This window comes from Megascapheus bottae, chromosome 2 (genome assembly GCF_031878675.1).
Source record: "Megascapheus bottae isolate mThoBot1 chromosome 2, mThoBot2.hap1, whole genome shotgun sequence".
NCBI lineage: Eukaryota > Metazoa > Chordata > Mammalia > Rodentia > Geomyidae > Megascapheus > Megascapheus bottae.
Genome location: NC_143510.1, coordinates 91,734,281 through 91,751,364, shown reverse-complemented (window position 1 = coordinate 91,751,364; position 17,084 = coordinate 91,734,281). Strand labels below are relative to the sequence as shown.

The following is a 17,084-nucleotide window of genomic DNA, read 5'->3' as shown; positions in this document are numbered from 1 at the left end:
CCTGACAGCATAGCCACTGAGGAGGCTGAGATCTGAGGATCCCAGTTCAAAGCCAGCCCAGGCATGACAATCCCTGAGACTCTTATCTCCAATTAACTACTAGAAAACCGGGAGTGGCACTCAAGGCCCAGAGTTCAAGCCCCACAACGAATTAAAAAAAAAAAAAAAAAAAAAAGTCAGGGACTTTCTGCCTTGGATGGCTTTGAACCACAATCTTCAGATTCCTCCTAGTAGCTAGGATTATAGGCATGGACTGCTGGTGCTTGGCCACCTACTTTCAAAACTAGCTTTCCAGCTTGGGAAGATGAACTGCTTCAGGGATGCTCCTTTTTCCCACACACAAGAGACGCATATCTACTCTAGAATTCAACTGGGCTTTATTTGACACAGAATACAATGCTGCTGCAGGAACAGCAAACTGAAAAGACAGAGGAGAAAAGACACCGTTCTAGCTAATGTATAATTAAGTAAAGAGGGGCTAGTCATTAAATGAATAACAAAACAGTTCAACTTGATGGAAGAATTCTTGTTCTAGTGGCCATACCTGAAAAACAATGTAAATGACTTCATTAATTTTATCATAATTTTCTACTTCAGACTATAAATACATGCTTAAGATTACAAATACATACAGACAACTTCAGTTAGAACTTCAGAAGTAAATCATCACAAGGGTTCACATGTGTGGCAAAGGGGGTGACTGTCCATCCCGCCCCCCCCCCCACCTCATACTTCACCTTTTCCTGAGCCTAACCAACCACCACTCTACCTGACCACTACGACAGATGCTGGCTGATGTCAGGCAGTGACTGGGAAAGTTGTTTCGTACCATTTGAGTCACAGCACCACTTCTGCCTTTTATTTTTTGGTGGGTCACGGGGCTTGAACTCTGGGCCTGGATAATGTCCCTACGCTCTTCAGCTCAATGCTACTGCCCTACGCCCTGAGCCTTAGCCCTACTTCCTATTTTCTAGAGGTTAACTGGAGATAGTCTCACATTCTTTTTTTTTTTTTTTTTTTTGCCAGTCCTGGGCTTGAGCTCAGGGCCTGAGCACTGTCCTTGGACTTTCTCAAGGCTAGAGCTCTACCACTTGAGCCACAGCACCACTTCTAGCTTTTTTTTCTATGTATGTGGTGCCGAGGAAGCGAACCCAGGTCTTCGTGCATGCTAGGCAAGCACACTACCACTAGGCCAAACTCCCGGCCCCTAGTCTCACATTCTTTAGTGCCCAGGCTGGCTTTGAACTGTGATCCTCAGATCTCAGCCTCCTGAGTAGCTAGGATTACAGGCGAGAGGTACTGTGCCTGACCATTTCTGGCTTTTTCTGTGTATGTGGTACTGAGGAATTGAACCCAGGGCTTCATGCATGCTACGCAATTTTTCTACCACCAGGCTGCACTCCACGCTTCTAAAAAAAGTTTCGTCTACTGGTTCCAATTAGTGATCCAGCTGCTGGGACCAGCCCTTGACCTATGATAGCCTCTTTCACCCCACCCCAGTTATTAGGTAGGTTTGGGGTAAGGAAAATGCTGAGGATAGCAAGCACACAGCTTTCAGTTTCAAAATCTATCAATCTGTCACCATATCCAAGTATAGCTCTGATTCCATTCAGCATTCCAGAGAGAGCTGTAGCAAAGTTAGGAATGCATTTCAGGTGGTTCTGATTGCCTCAGAGCTAAAAGTTGGTCCTGACAAGATTATAAAAGTTGCTAAGGCTGGGCGCTGGTGGCTCATGCCTGTAATCCCAGCGACTCAGGAGGCTGAGATTGAGGCTCTGAGGATTATGGTTGGAAGTCAACCGAAGTAGGAAAGCCTATGAGATTCATTTCCAATGAACCAGCAAAAAAGGAGCTGTGGCAGGGGCCAGGAGTTTGGCCTAGTGGTAGAGTGCTTGCCTAGCATGCACGATCACCCGGGTTCGATTCCTGGGTACCACATACATAGGAAAGCCGGAAATGGTGCTGTGGTCCAGGTGGTAGAGCACTAGCCTTGAGGAAGGCCCAAGGACGGTGCTCATGCCCTAAGTTCAGCCCCAGGACTGGCAAAAAAAAAAAAGAGGAGTACTAGTCTTGAGCAAAATAGCTTAGGAACTACATCCAGGTTGAGTCCAAGCCCAAAAAAGCAAAAAAACAAAACAAACAAAAAAAACCAAGAAGCTGGCTGCCAGTGGCTCAAGCCTGCAATAGTCAGGAGGCCCCGAGCTGTGGATCACGGTTGAAGGCAACCCAGGCAGGAAGTTTGTGCTCCTTCACCTTGAAGCAGGGACGGGAGGAGACAATGAAGGAAAATGATGGCACGGGGCTCTGCTCATAGCCTGGCTTAGGGAACTGTCCTTTTTGTACAAATATCAATACAAAAGAAGAAGGAAAGAAAGAAAAAGCAAAAGCTAGGCTCTAGTAGCCCAGCCTATAATCTTAGTAGCTGAGGTCTGAGGACTGCAATTTGGGCAGAAAAACCTGTGTCTGTGAGACACTAATCTCCAATTAATGACGGAAAAAAGTTGGAAGTACAGCCATGGCTACAAAAGTAGAGCCACATCCCTCCTGTCTTGCTAGCTTTGAGCAAAACTGTAGGGACAGCACCAAAGCTGTAAGTCCAGAGCCAGGACCAGCACACACACGAAAATGTAGTTCATTATGCATGAATATGGAATGTCTCCAAAACAAGCAAGGTGAACAGTTATACAGGATTCATATTAAGAGAAAAAATATGGGGCTGGGAATGCAGCTTAATGGTAGAGTGCTTGCCTAGCCTTCATGAAGACCTAGGTTCGACTCCTCAGTACCACATATACAGAACAAGTTGGAAGTGGTGCTAGGGCTTAAGTGGTAGAGCAGTAGCCTTGTGCCCAAAAAAAAAAAAGAACTTCAGGGATGGTGCCCAGGCCCTGAGTTCAAGCCCCAGGACTAGCCAAAACAAAACAAACACAAAGCACAAAACTCAAGATAACATAAAGGCTCAGTTACAACAAGAGATACACCCAGGGCTGGGAGTTTGGCCTAGTGGTAGAGTGCTTGCCTAGCATGCATGAAGACCTGGGTTCCTTTCCTCAATACCACATACACAGAAAAAGCCAGAAGTGGTGCTATGGCTCAAGTGGTAGAGTGCTATCGTTGAGGAAAGCCCAAGGATCAGTCTTCAGACCCTGAGTTCGTGCCCCAGGACAGGCAAAGAAAAAAAAAAATACACCCAAAAGCAAAGACAGCCTCAAGGAGCCCGTCCTTATTAGCATTGTGGTGTTAGAAATATTTAATGGTTTGTTGATCCCATATTTCCTATTTTCATAAATCCTAGAAGGAGGGAAATCTCCGTGTGTCAGCTTTGAACTGGCTGATCCCGTGTCCATCAGCAGAACTCATCTGAAGCATCAAGGCACAAATGCACCTTCTTTTCAGCTGGGGGCAGGTCAAAGGGTGGCGCTGACCTCAAAGCCTAGACTTACAACACAGAGACAGGTAGACACGTACTTTTGGAATTCCCACTCTCTGTTGTCCAAAGGGCACACCTGCCTCGTTTTGAGCCAGCGAGAGATGCAATGGAAATGAAAGGCATGCTGAAAGAAAAGACATATTTGTTAAGAGTAAGTCTGTGGGGACCTATCATCAAGACACCTCTTACAGCCAGCGCAGTGGACACAAGGTACTGGGGGAGGGGAAGGGCAGCAGATGAGAGGCAGGATCCCTCAGTTGACTTACCTGAGACCCACCCTCCCTAGAGGTAAGAATACTGCCAATGAAAATATGATAGAAATGTTTTTCTACAAAGGAAAGAGATGGTTTCAGAAGCACAGGAGAACATTCTAGTACAAGCGATTTTTTTCTCCTTAGAGAATAAGGGACTTGGCTTCTGTTCTCATTTACCTAAGTAATAGGATGCTTCTATTTATCCCGAGAAAGAGGTCCTGATCACATGCAGATTTCAGGGTTTGCCATCTCCATTAGCAGCCTCGTTTATACCTCGTCCTGTTTTTGAAGGAAGAGGACTCCCAGAATAGGGTCTCTCACTCATCCAGGGATAAAATGGACACCCCCAGCCTCTTTACACTCAGCTAAACTCTCATCAATGGACTTTACTTTCCACTTCATAGTTACATTTCTTTCTTTCTTTCTTTCTTTTTTTTTTTTTTTTGCCAGTTATGGGTCTTGAACTCAGGACTGAGAGTAGTCCTTGGGCTTTCTCAAAGCTAGAATGTTACCACTTGAGCCACAGCCCATTTCCAGCTTTTTCTATGTACGTGGTACCACAGAATCGAACCCAGGTTTTCGTGCATGCTAGGCAAGCACTCTACCACTAGGTCAAACTCCTGGCCCTCTAAGAGCACAGTACTTAATGACCCTTTAATGGTTGAGAGATTTTTGTAAAAAGTGTTTATTTTAAAAGAATAAAAGGAAGTATCCTGAGAGACATCAATATTTTTTATTTTTTCCAATTTTTCCTTTTTTTTGCCAGTCCTGGGCTTGGGCTCAGGGCCTGAGCACTGTCCTTGGACTTTCTCAAGTCTAGAGCTCTACCACTTGAGCCTCAGCACCACTTCTGGCTTTTTTTTTTTTTTGCCAGTCCTGGGCTTGGGCTCAGGGCCTGAGCACTGTCCTTGGACTTTCTCAAGGCTAGAGCTCTACCCCTTGAGCCTCAGCACCATTTCCGGCTTTTTTTTTCTATGTATGTGGTACCAAGGAATTGAACCCGTGCCTCCGTGCATGCTAGGCAAGCACTCTACCACTAGGCCAAACTCCCGGCCCCGAGACACATCAATATTTATAGGATCAATAAGGAATTAAAAAGACTAGGGGAGCAGGGCACAGTGGTTCATGCCTGTAATCCATCAGGAGGTTGAGATCTGAGGATCACGGTTCAAAGCCAGCCCAGGCACTAAAGTCCAATTAACCACCAGAAAACTGGAAAAGGGACTGTGACTCCAAGGGTAGGGTGGTAGCCTTAAGCTGAAGAGCTCAGGGACAAATGCCCAGGCCCAGAATTCAAGTCCTACATCCCCATTCCTCCCCTGCCACCCCCCACCAATACATAAAAAGACTAGGAGGCCAAGAACACTGACAGGAAGCTAAGGACTAGTTTAGAACTAGTTTAGGAAAAGGCATATGTCTTCAGTATTTTGGGGTGCACTGATCTCATGTGCACATTAATCCCAGCTGCAATGGACCCTTACTTTGCTTTACTTCCCCCCCCCCGCCACACACTTACTGGGGGACTAGAGAGAAGCAACAGGGTCCTGCTTCACTTAATCTGTGATTGTGGCTACAGCGGGGCAAGGGAGGGATGCTTGGTTTAGTAAGATTTGACATCTAGTTAGCACTCTCAAAATAGACACAGAACTTAGCAATCATACTATATAGATTTTTATGTGAACTATTTTTTTCATTAAAAAAAATTTGTTTGGGGGGGCAGGAGTGTGGCCTAGTGATAGAGTGCTTGCCTAGCATGCATGAAGACCCCATACATAGAAAAAAGTCAGAAGTGGTGCTATGGCCCATGTGGTAGAGCTCTAGCCTTGAGAAAACTCATGGACAGTGCTCAGGCCCTGAGCCCAAGCCCAGGACTGGCAGGATTGACCTACATGAACAATACAAGAGGGCTGCAGCAACCAATGCCTTGTAAGAATAACTCAGGAGTAAGAATGGATGGAGTCCACGGCTAGTACACAATGGATTCTCGTTGCGATGACTATTCCCCCAGAGTGACAGCTTTCTGCAACATCCCGTTCCTGCAGCAAGTGGTGCTCACTAGGCACTATATTAAAAATGAATTTCACAGGGAGAGTGTGAGTGGAGAGGTGACAATGATCAAAAAGCAATGTATTTTTTTTTTTTTTTGTCAGTCATGGTTGTGGAGCTTGAACTCAGGACCTGGGCGCTGTCTCTAAACTCTTTTGCTCAAGGCTGGCCTCTACAATTTAAGCCACAGCTCCACGTCCAGTTTTCTAATGACTAACTGTAGATAGGAGTCTTACGGTCTTTCCTGCCTGGACTGCCTTTGAACCATGACCTTCAGATCCAGAGTAGCTAGGATTACAGGCATGAGCCACTGTACCTGGCTAGGAAATGTACTCGGGCTGGGAGCGTAGCCTAGTAGTGGAGTGCTGGCCTTTCATACACAAAGCCCTGGGTTCGGTTCCTCAGTACCTAGAAGTAGTACTGTGGCTTAAGTGGCAGGCGCTAGCCTTGAGCAAAAAGGATAGGGCCTAGGCCTACACAACTGGCAAAAGAAAAAAAAAAGAAAAAAAGAAATGTACTATCTGACTTAGGTAACTATAACCACTCTGTATATTACTTTCATAATAACAAAAATTAAAAAAAAAAAAAGAACCAAATGTATTTGCAAGAAAAAAAAAAAGGACCGTACTTCTGCGGCTGCTGAGTCACAGGCACCCCCAAAGTTATGCAAGACACTCACCTTCACCTCCCACCTCTACTGTGCCCCCAGACCCACTTCTCAGAAGGTAGCAGTGCTCAAGGGCAAATGCAAGGGCAATGAAAGAGGTTTCAGGGCAGGGGACAGCATTTCTCACCCCAGCTTTCTCCCTGCTAGTCATCTAAGCTCTGACATTGTGTGTACAGCGAGCAACGTTCTGTGTACAGAAGATACATTTACAGTAGCCTGTGGTTTTCAGACCATGTTCACATGTTTGACTTCAACTGAGCCTCCCAGCAACACTGAAGAGCAGCCTAGATAGATACTATTATCTGCACTTTACAGACAGGAAACTGTAACCAGACAAGTGACTTGCCTAACTCAGAGAGGCAGAATTAGCACTCAGGTCTAGTTCAGGGCTGCTGACACACTCCGCCTACTTTCCTTCATGGCAGGCTCATCCTGTAAGGTGCTGCTTAGCCACATTTGGAAGCAGAGCCTATCCTTTTTTTCCTTCTCACACAGGGACGTGGGTCTTGGCATGTGCTCCCATATCAGGGATGGCAAAATACCCAGTGGTAAAGTGCTTGGCTACCATGCATGGAGTCCTGGGTTCAATTCCTTGGTACCACATACACAAAGACCTGGAAGTGGTGCTGTGGCTCAAGTGGCAGAGCACTAGCCTTGAGCAAAAAATGTCCAAGGACAGTGCCCTGGCCCTGAGTTCAAGCCCTTGACTGGCAAAAAAAAATAAAGAAAAAATAAAGTTTAAGATGGACAAAGAATTAGCAGCAATGTGTTTACAAACTATACTGATAATTGAAGACATGTCCTTACATTACAGACTCCCCACGCAACCGTACACTCTTCGGAAGTCGCAGACGCCTGGTTAGCCTGACATTCTATGCCTGTGGGAACAAGAACAGCGGCATCAATGATCGTAGCAGAACTTCACACTCTGCGGCAGCTTCAAGCACCCTCAATTACACACTATTTTTTGGTTTGTTTTTAGCCAGCCTGGGCAGACAAATCTGAGATTATTGTCTCCAACTAATCAGCAAAATGCCAGAACTGGATGAATGCCTGAAGTTGTCAAGCTTGTCATGAATGAAAAGCAAGGAAAAGAAGCCCTGAATTCAGGTTCCAGTGTTGGTATATTTCATATTTTCACATACCCGCCCCCCGCCATGGCACTGAGGTTTGAACTGAAGGTCTTAGGTAGATCAACTCCGCCCCCTCTCTCTTGTCAGTCCTGGGACCTGAATTGGAGCCTGGGCTCTCTCCCCTGAGCTCTTCAGCTCAAGGCTACCACCCTACCCCTTGGATAGGCCCTAACTCCTAACAGGGTTAAGTGTTTTTGCCAAAGTTGGATGGACTGGAATCGCTTTTTTTTTTTTTGTGGGTCATGGGGCTTGAACTCCGGGCCTGGGTGCCGTCCCTGAGCTCTTCAGCTCAAGGCTACCACCATACCCCCGAGCCTGGGCAGTGTCTCTGAGGTCTTAAGCTCAAGACTACCAACTCTACCCTTGAGCCCCAGCCCCAATTTTTCTAGAGATCTGAGGATCAAGGTTCAAAGCCAATCCCGGTACAAAAGGACCAGAGATTCTTACCTCCAATTAACTACTAGAAAAGGGGAAGTGGAGCTTGGCTCAAGGGTAGGGCTATAGCCTTGAGCTGAAGAGCTCGGGGACAGCACCAGGCCCAGAGTTCAAATCCCATGACCCAACCAAAAAAAAAAAGTCTCATGGCCTTTGGTGACCAAGCTGGCTTTAAACTGCAATCCTGAGATCTCAGCTTTCTGCCCAGCGAATCACCCTATTTTTGTTTTCTGCGTAGCTGAGAGGCATAAGCTGCCATGCCCAGCTGTTGGGGGAGATGAATTCTTGATAACTTTTTGTTTTGCCTGCACTGTCTCAAAAATGTGTTCTTCTAGATCTACTTTCTTAATAGCTGAGATTACATTGTGAGCCATTATATATAGCAAAAAGGCATGCTTGTTACGGGATTTGAACTCAAGGCCTCATGTGTGCCAGGCAGAAAAATTTTTGAGTATATTGCAAAAATAACCAGCAAAAAAAAAATGGGCTGGAAATCTCACTCAGGTGGCAAAGTACAAGGCTAACAAGTACAAAGCCTTGAGTTCAAACCCTAGTACTACTACTAAAAAAAAAGTGCCAGTGGCTCATGCCTATAATCCTAGCTAGTCAGGAGGCTAAGATCTGAGAACTGTGATTCAAAGGCAATTGGGTAATAAAATCTATGAGAACCTTATCTCCAGTTAATGTGCAAAAAGCTGTGTGTGTGAATAAGTGGTAGTATGCCAGCTGTGAACAGAAAAAGCCAGGGGCCAAAAGTTTATCCTAGTGGTAGAGTGCTCACCTAGCATCTATGAAGACCGGGGTTCAATTCCTCAGTACCACATACATAGAAAAAAGTCAGAAGTGGTGCTGAGGCTCAAATGGTTGAGCCTTGAGAAAGTCTATGGGCAGCGCTCAGGCTATGAGCTCAAGCCCAGGACTGGCAAAAAAAAAAGAGAAAAAGCCAAGTAAGAATGAAAGACCTTGAATTCAAGCTTCATATATGACAATACACACATCAAGATGAATTAAGAAGAAAATACTAAGCCAGTGCCAGTAGCTCATGCTTGTAATCATAACTAGTCAGGAGGCTTAGATCTGAGGTCTGTTTAAAGCCAGCCTGGGCAGGAAAGTCTGTGACTCTTATCTCTAAACTACCCCAGATGCCTGAAGTACAGTTGTGGTACAGGCACTACTCTTGAGGAAAAAGAAACTCAGGGACAGTGCCCAGGTCCGGAGTTCAAACCCTAGTATTGGCACATGCATGCACAAGCACACCAAAAGAAAAAAAAAGGAGAAAATATTAGTAATGTTAAAATATTTTAACATAGGGGTTCAATATTAAGACTTTAGTTAACCTTTATGGCATATTATGAAACCAAATAGTTATCTAAGTGAAATTCTACACAGATCTTTCAAGAATCCAAATGTAAGGCAACAAAGCTTATAGAAGATTTTTACTTTTTGTGGGACTTTCAAAAAGTGTTTCTTTTGGGCTGGGAATGTGGGTTAGTGGTAGAGTGCTTGCCTAGTATGCATGAAGCCCTGGGTTTGATTCCTCATAAATAACAGAGGATGGAAGTGGCACTGTGCCTCAAGTGGCAGAATGCAATCACTAAGCAAAAGAAGCTTGGGGACAGTGACCAAGCCCTAAGCTCAAGCCCCAGGACTGGCAAAAAAACCCAAAACTTTTGAATTCTTAAAAATACACAATGATATTTTATATATATATAAAATATGCATGCATGCTAGGCAAGCACTTTAACCACTAGGCCAAACTCCCAGCCCCACAATGATATATTTTTAAAAATCAGAATTATATAGGAGCTGGGAGTTTGGCCTAGTGGTAGAGTGCTTGCCTAGCATGCACGAAGACCCGGGTTCGATTCCTCGGTACCACATATATAGCAAAAAGCCAGAAGTGGTGCTGTGACTCAAGTGGTAGAGTGCTAGCCTTGAGAAAATCCAGGGACAGTGCTGAAGCCCTGAGCCCAAGCCCAGGACTGGAAAAAAAAAAAACAAAAAAAAATCAGAATTATATAAAATTATTAACTACTTTCAGATGAGAGAAAGAAATTTTATATAGCCACAACTTGTAAAAGTTCTAGGCATAGATAGAAAGGGATAAGCTCATAATCAAAGACTCCACCCAAACACATTTACAACTGTCCTCATGTTTTTCTTTGATGGGTCTCTTCTAGCCCTCTGAAACACTGTGGTGGCTGCTAATCTTTGAAACATAAAAAGGAAAACAGAGTTAAAGCTTAAAGACACAGACACAGAAAGATCAACTAGAGGCAAGTGCCATGATTGCCTTTTTTTTTTTTGCCAGTCCTGGGGCTTGAACTCAGGGCCTCTGCACTGTCCCTGAGCTTCTTTTGCTCAAGGCTAGCACTCTATCACTTACGCCACATCACCACTTCTGGCTGTTTATGTAGTAGGTAGGAATGGAATCCAAGGCTTCGTGCATGCTCAGCAAACACTCTACCACTAAGCCATATTCCCAGACCCCCATGATTGCTTTCCAACTTGCAATAATCACCCTCGATTCCTCTATTTGGGTTTGTTACTTATCTAGCAAATATTTAATGAAATTATTATATATTGAACATTATGCTAGACATATATTAGTAAATAGGAGAGTACCACTTAGTGAAATGAGTAGTACAAACGGAAATGACAGGAATTCGTAAGAGAACTGCTATAGCCTATGTGTGTGTGAGTATGGTCACTGAACAAGTTTAAGTGGAAAGGTGAGGATTAACTAAGGCTTAGTCTTACATTGTACAATGATGTAGCCATTAGCCACATGTAATTCTTTTTTTTGTGTATGTTGGTTGTGGGACTTGAACTTTGGGCTCGGGCGCTGTTCTGGAGTTTTTCGCCTCAAGGCTATTGCCCTATCTCGTGAGCCACAGTGACACTTCTGGTTTTCTGGTGGTTAATTGGAGATAAGAGTCTCATGACATTTTAGTGCTTGGTCTGGCTTTAAACCATGATCTTCAGATCTTAGCCTCCAGAGGATTACAGGTGTGAGCTATTAAGCCAGGCCACCTGTGATTCTTTTTATTTATTTTTTCAGTCCTGGGGCTTGAATTCAGGGTCTTGGCGCTGTTCCCAAGCTTCTTTTGCATTGTCCTTGAGCTTTCTCAAGGCTTGGATCTTCCACTTGAGCCACACCCACATCACCACTTCCAGGTTTTTCTGTATATGTGGTATCAAGGAATCAAACAGAGGCTTTGTGCATGCTAGGCAAGCACTCTACCACTATGTCACACTCCTGGCCCCTTACTTGTGGTTCTTGAACATTTACAATGTCACTAGTCTTGAGTTTAGATCCTGGATTGTAAGAACTAATACAAAAGGAATGTAAACACTGCATTTCTTTTGGCACTGAGAATCAAACCCAGATCTTGTACATGCAAGATGTACGGCAAGCGCTCCATCATTATACTTCCAGCCATGTTTACACTGATTTACATTGGTTATATGTTGAAAGTATTTTCGAGCTAAAAAGTTAAAGCCAGATCCCGAGCACTAGAATAACTATTGTAGGCTAAATATTAAAATCAACATCACTTGTTTTTTACTTTAATAATGTGATATTAGAAAATTTTAAATTCTGTATGTGCTCACATTTGTAGCACTTATCTGTCTATCTAGTGTATTTATGTGCTGTTCCTGAGGCTAGGACTTAGGTGCTACCCTAGAACTTTTGCTTATGGATAGTGTTTATTGTCGATAAGAGAATCTTACAAGTTTTCTTGCTAGAGCCGGCTTTGAACCCTGACTCTCAGATCTGAGCATCTTGAATAGTTAGGATTACAGATGTGGGATATCAGTGCCAGACCCAAAATATTGTACTTTAAACTGGCCAATGGTCTAGATGCATTAGAGCCCAACTGCTTATGATGAAAATTTACTGTATCAGGACAATAACAGTCTCTGTTACCTTCTCACTTTGCTCTCATCCTCCTCCAGTTACTTACAAAGATCCATAATATGGTTCCTGCAGATGGCACAGTTATCAACCACAATATCCCAGGCCCACAGAGCTACTGCATTCCACTGCAAAGAGAAAAAGGAGGAACAATACACTTAAAAAATATATTTATTTTCTTTTCTGTGGGTCATGGGGCTTGATCTCAGCCTGGGTGATGTCCCTGAGCTCTTCAACTCAAGGCTACAGCCCTACCCCTGGGTCTGGGTATTGTCTCTGAACTCTTCAGCTCAAGACTACTGCCCTACCCTTGAGGCAAGCCCCCCTTCCCATTTTCTAGAGGTTAATTGGAGATAAGTCTCAGGTCCTTTTGTGCCCAGGCTGGCTTTGAACCTTGATCCTCAGATCTCAGCCTCCTGAGTAGCTAGGATTACAGGCGTGAGCTACTGCGCCCAGCAACTATTTTTTAAAAAGTATACTCAGTGTAATATCTCCTGCTTGTTTGGCCACAGAGACCGCCAAACAAAAGTATTTCTTGAATGTAATATTATTTCAGAGGACAACAATAGGCTACATTTATGCTCTCTCATTTATCACTCAAAGGTTGCAGATATGAACACAGAAATTAATGAGTCATCTTTGAACTTTTTGCCTATACTAAGCAAACTTTGGCTTTCTAGGCAGTTTTAAAATAGATAAATATCCCAATAAATGAGTATCTGCTCTTCAAGGCAGCCCTGGAAGCTTGTTTGGAAAGGTGAAAGCTTGGAACAGAATGGATTACAGTGAAGATTAGACCATAAAGTGGGTAATCCTGGACTAAGCTGGATAACTAGTTACAGAGCTCAGTAAACTGAACAAGGTCATCTCTTAGATCATACAAGAGCACTTCATTACAAACAATTCACTAGAATAGTTCCTATCATAAAAGTGGATGCTCTCGACACAGATTTTTTAAACTTTGTTAAATCTATCGTCAAATTCCTAAGAATATATACAGTTTTAGCCCAGCGTGGTGGCTCACGTCTGTAATGGAGGCTGAGATGAGGACCCCGGTTCAAGTGGGGACTAAAGAAGTGAGACTCTTATCTCCAATTAATCACTAGAACACAGGGAGTAGGGCTATGGCTCAAGGGTAGGGCGGTAGCCCTGAGCTGAAGAGCTCAGGGACTGCGCCAAGGCCCAGAATTTAAGCCCCACAGACCTTTTTTTTAATTATTATTTTTTAATTTTTTAAAACAGGTGTGAGCTAACACCCCTGGATGAATATACACACTATTTTTTAGGTCCGAGCCCAGGACTTAGAACTCAGTATGTGCTTTCACTCAATGGCTTGTGTTCTACCAACTGAGTCACGCCTCCAATTCCCATGTTAAAAACAGTTTTTGGAGTGATGGGGTGGGGGTGTGAGTATTGGGGCTTGTGTTCTACCACATGAGCCAGCCCTCAACTCCGGGCTTTTTGCTGGGTATCTGGCTGTATGAATCTCATGGATCTTCCTGCCAGGGCTGGCTTTGAAGCTTCGTCATCAGATCTCAACCTGTTGAGTAGCTGGGATTGAGTGCGGATGCTTGGCACAGATATGCCAGTCCTGGGGCTTAGACTCAGGGCCTAGCCCCTGTCCTTGTGGTTTCTCAAAGCTAGCACTTGACCTACAGCTATATACTTTTCTTTTGCCATTCCTGGGTCTTGAACTCGGGGCCTGGGCACTGGTCCTGGACACTTTTTGCTCCAGGTAAGCGCTCTGCCACTTGAGCTTTTTCTGTGTCTGTGGTACCCAGGAACTGAACTCAGGGCTTCGTGTATGCTAGACGAGCATTCTACCACTAAGCCACACTCCGGGGCCCAACCGGCTCAATTCTTAGCGTCCAGGTAACTTCTTCAGCACGTTTCATGCTGCAGCTGCCACTTGGGATAGAAATCCCTCACTTCTGTTTTTCTTCAATATGGCTGCTTGGTTTTTACTGAGCAGCAGCAGTCACAAGACGACAAAATAAAACAAGACAAAAAAACCCCAAGTAAATAAGAGACAAGAGGCAAGCGCTCCGGGAGGTTCCAGGATTACCACCTTGCCTATCTCAGGGCCCTCATTTCGGGTAACGGATTGATTTCACCTTAGGTGGCAGCCCACGTTTTCCTCACGAATTTGGTAAACCACCGAGAGCCATGTCAGGAGAAAAGACCCCTTCCACACACTGCTGGCTCCCCATCCGTTAACCGGCTGACTCGTCCTCACACCCTCCCTAGATGCCAACCAGACTCGAGTTTCCAATACTCTTTTAACCAAGTCTGCCAAGCATTAAAAAAAAAAATGTCCGTGGTCGAGGGCCATCTAGATGTGACAGAGCCAGGGGACGGGGAAGGCCGTGGGGCCGTCACGAGACCCACGCTGTGCCCTGTCGACGAGGCCTCCGCCCGGCGGGGCCCAAGGCGGGGCCCGGCCCGGCCCGGCTCGGAGAGGGGCGGGGAGGGAGATGGCGGGCCGCCTCCGCCCAGGCCTCCACTGCGGCAGAACCTCGGGCCCCCGGCTGTCTCCGCACCGCCCCACCCTCCCCACGCCGCAGTCCCTGCGACCCCACCCCCCTACTCCGCCCCGTCCTCCTCAGCCCCGCAGTCTCTCCAGTGACAGATCAGCCGCTCGGCTCCGGCGGCCAAATCGCGACCGGGCGCCTCTCAATAAGCCCCGCCGTGATTGGCTACTCAGCCTCACGGGGAACCCAGCCAGGGCCTGGGAAGTGGGCCGTGGTCCCGCCGATCAAGCCTAAGGCCCGCCCCCCGACTTCCTGCCGTGATCGCAGGTCCCAGAAACGCCCTGGAATGAAGCCCTTTCCTAGGCGCCTCGGGTTTCCCTCGGGGCTGCCAGCCAGATATGAACCGCTCTAGCTTTCCCCTAGAAAGGCGCTGACAAGACCCAACCTTTTTCACTTCAAAGCGCTTCTTGCCCGCGCCGCTGTTGGTGCCGCTCGGGGTGTCCACATCCATCGCCGCCGCCATTTTGGAAACACACGGTCCGTCGTTCGGTCACCGCGCCTGCGCAGCAGCGCACGCCTCGCTTTTTTTTCTTCCCCGCCCCACGCCTGGGCCCCTCCTCCCGGTGCTGGAGCGTACGGGGGCGGAGACTGTAGCCACGCCCCTTAAAGGCGCTGGGGCAGGTTTTCCGCCCCCCCTGGGGCCGGCTGGGGAGGAGGCGGCCTGAGTGACTGGGGCGGGGCCGGGCGGGGCCGGGCGGGGCCGGGCGACGCTCCACCGTGCTCGAGCCCGGGGAAACGTTCGACGGGGCTCGCGCTCGTTCCCCTCCCCGGGAAGCCCCCGTGTTACTCCCGTTTCTCTTGGGGCGGTGGCTGCATCCTCCTTGTTCAGATCTTACCCAGGTCCGGTCCCCAGTTTGTCTGTCTGTCTGGTGGGCGCCCGTCTCCCTCTGCCGAGACCCGACTTGGGCCTTGCGCAGACCTGGCCTGGCGTAGAAGCCGGGCCGGGAACGGTCAGTCCGGGAGGCCGGAGGCCGCGGCCAGCCGGACCCAGCCACCATGCGGTTTCTAGGGGTCCGTTCGGGAGATGTTCTCCCCCCCCCCCCCCCCCCGGGAAGAGGCCCGGAACGTCCACCCCAAGGCCCCCGGAGGTCTCCAGCCCTGCCTTGGTCTTGCCACTAGACACAGATCCCGCAACCCCATTTGGTCTTAAACTGCTTGAGAAACTAAATATCTCTCCTCCACTGGCCACCCATAAAGCCCATGCTCTCTCATTTCTGTCCTATTTCCAAACTGCACCCCAATGTGAGCCTTTGTTACACTTCTTTCTCACTGGGGATCGAACACAGGGCCTTGCTAGCTAAGTACTGAATTGTGGTGGTACTAGCGCTGGCCCTTCGTTTTTTATCTGAGGCTAGTAGTGCTCTACCACCTGAGCCATAGCTCCAATTTTAGCTTTTTGCTACTGAAGTGGAAAGAAGTCTTAAGGAATTTCCTTCCCTGACTGGCTGTTCCTGTCAGGGTATCATATTTTAAATATTAGGTACAGGGGTCCTTTGACTTTGTCAATAGTAGATAGATAATGGCCAATCAGGGGCCAGGAGCCAGGCCTAGTAGTAAGAGTGCTTGCCTAGTATGCACGCAGACCCGGGTTCGATTTCTTGGTGTCACATACTCAGAAAAAACTGTAAGTGGTGCTGTGGTTCAAATAGTAGGGCTCTAGTCTTGAGAAAGCCCAAGGACAGTGCCCAGGCCCGGAGTTCAAGGCCCAGGGCTGGCAAATAAATAATGACCAATCATCATTCAAATGAATTTTAGGAGAGGGGAAGTACAGGGTTTCTGAAGCAGACGGAGCCTTGTCTAGGGGTGCAAAGGAAGTTCTTTGAGAGGAAATGGTTTCAGGATTGAAGGACAAGCCAGTGAGAAGTGGGTACAGTGGTATGCAGATAAACGCTGCAAAACTATAGAGTCCTGATTTACAGCCCTAACAGCCAGAATGTAAAATTACTGAAAATTTAACGATTGTTCTAAACTTTATTATCATTCATTACTTATAGGGATTATTTGGTAACATTCTCATATACACAATGTATTCCAATCTTTTTTTTTTTTTTTTTTTTTTGCTCCCCCTGCCATTCCTGGGGCTTGAACACAGGGCCTGGGTCCTGTCCTTGAGCTTTCTGAAGGCTAGTGTTCTAACACTTGAGCCATCGTGCATTTCCTGCTTTCCCTATGTATGTGGTACTGAGAATGGAACGCAGAGCTTCATGATAGCTAGGGAAGCACTCTACCACTAGGCCACATTCCTGGCCCCAGTTTTTCTGTTTTTGTTCCTTCCTGGAGCTTGAACTCTGGGCCTGAGCGCCGTCCCTGAGCTCTTCAGATAAGGGGCTCAAGTCTGTAAAGAGGCTGGTTGTAAAGCTGGATGCTGATGGCTCACTCCTGCATTCCTAGCTACTGAGGAGGCTGAGATGTGAGGATGGTAGTTCAAAGCCAGCTCGAGGGAAAGTCCATGAGACTCATCTCCAATTAATCACCAGAAAACATGAAGCGACACTGTGGCTCAAGCTGAAGAGCTTAGGGACAGTAGGACAGCGCCCAAGCCCCAGAGTTCAGGCCCCATGATAGAACAAAAAATAAAAAAATAAGTAAGGATCATAGTTGAAAGCCAGTCTGTGCAGAGACTCCAAATAACCACCAAAAACTCAGAAGTGAAGATATGCCTCAATCAT

At 46.6% G+C, this 17,084-nt stretch overlaps 1 protein-coding gene across 1 annotated transcript; it reads right to left on the bottom strand.

The window, feature by feature from the left end:
- Positions 1-360: 360 nt before the first annotated feature.
- Positions 361-14,930, bottom strand: Rbx1 (ring-box 1). The gene is made up of 5 exons (XM_090328793.1): positions 14,801-14,930; positions 11,934-12,012; positions 7,205-7,275; positions 3,469-3,554; positions 361-544 (listed from the first exon to the last, which is right to left on the bottom strand). Exons 1-5 carry the CDS (start codon positions 14,876-14,878, stop codon positions 532-534), a joined length of 327 nt encoding a protein of 108 aa, XP_090184919.1. The 5' UTR covers positions 14,879-14,930; the 3' UTR covers positions 361-531.
- Positions 14,931-17,084: the final 2,154 nt, after the last annotated feature.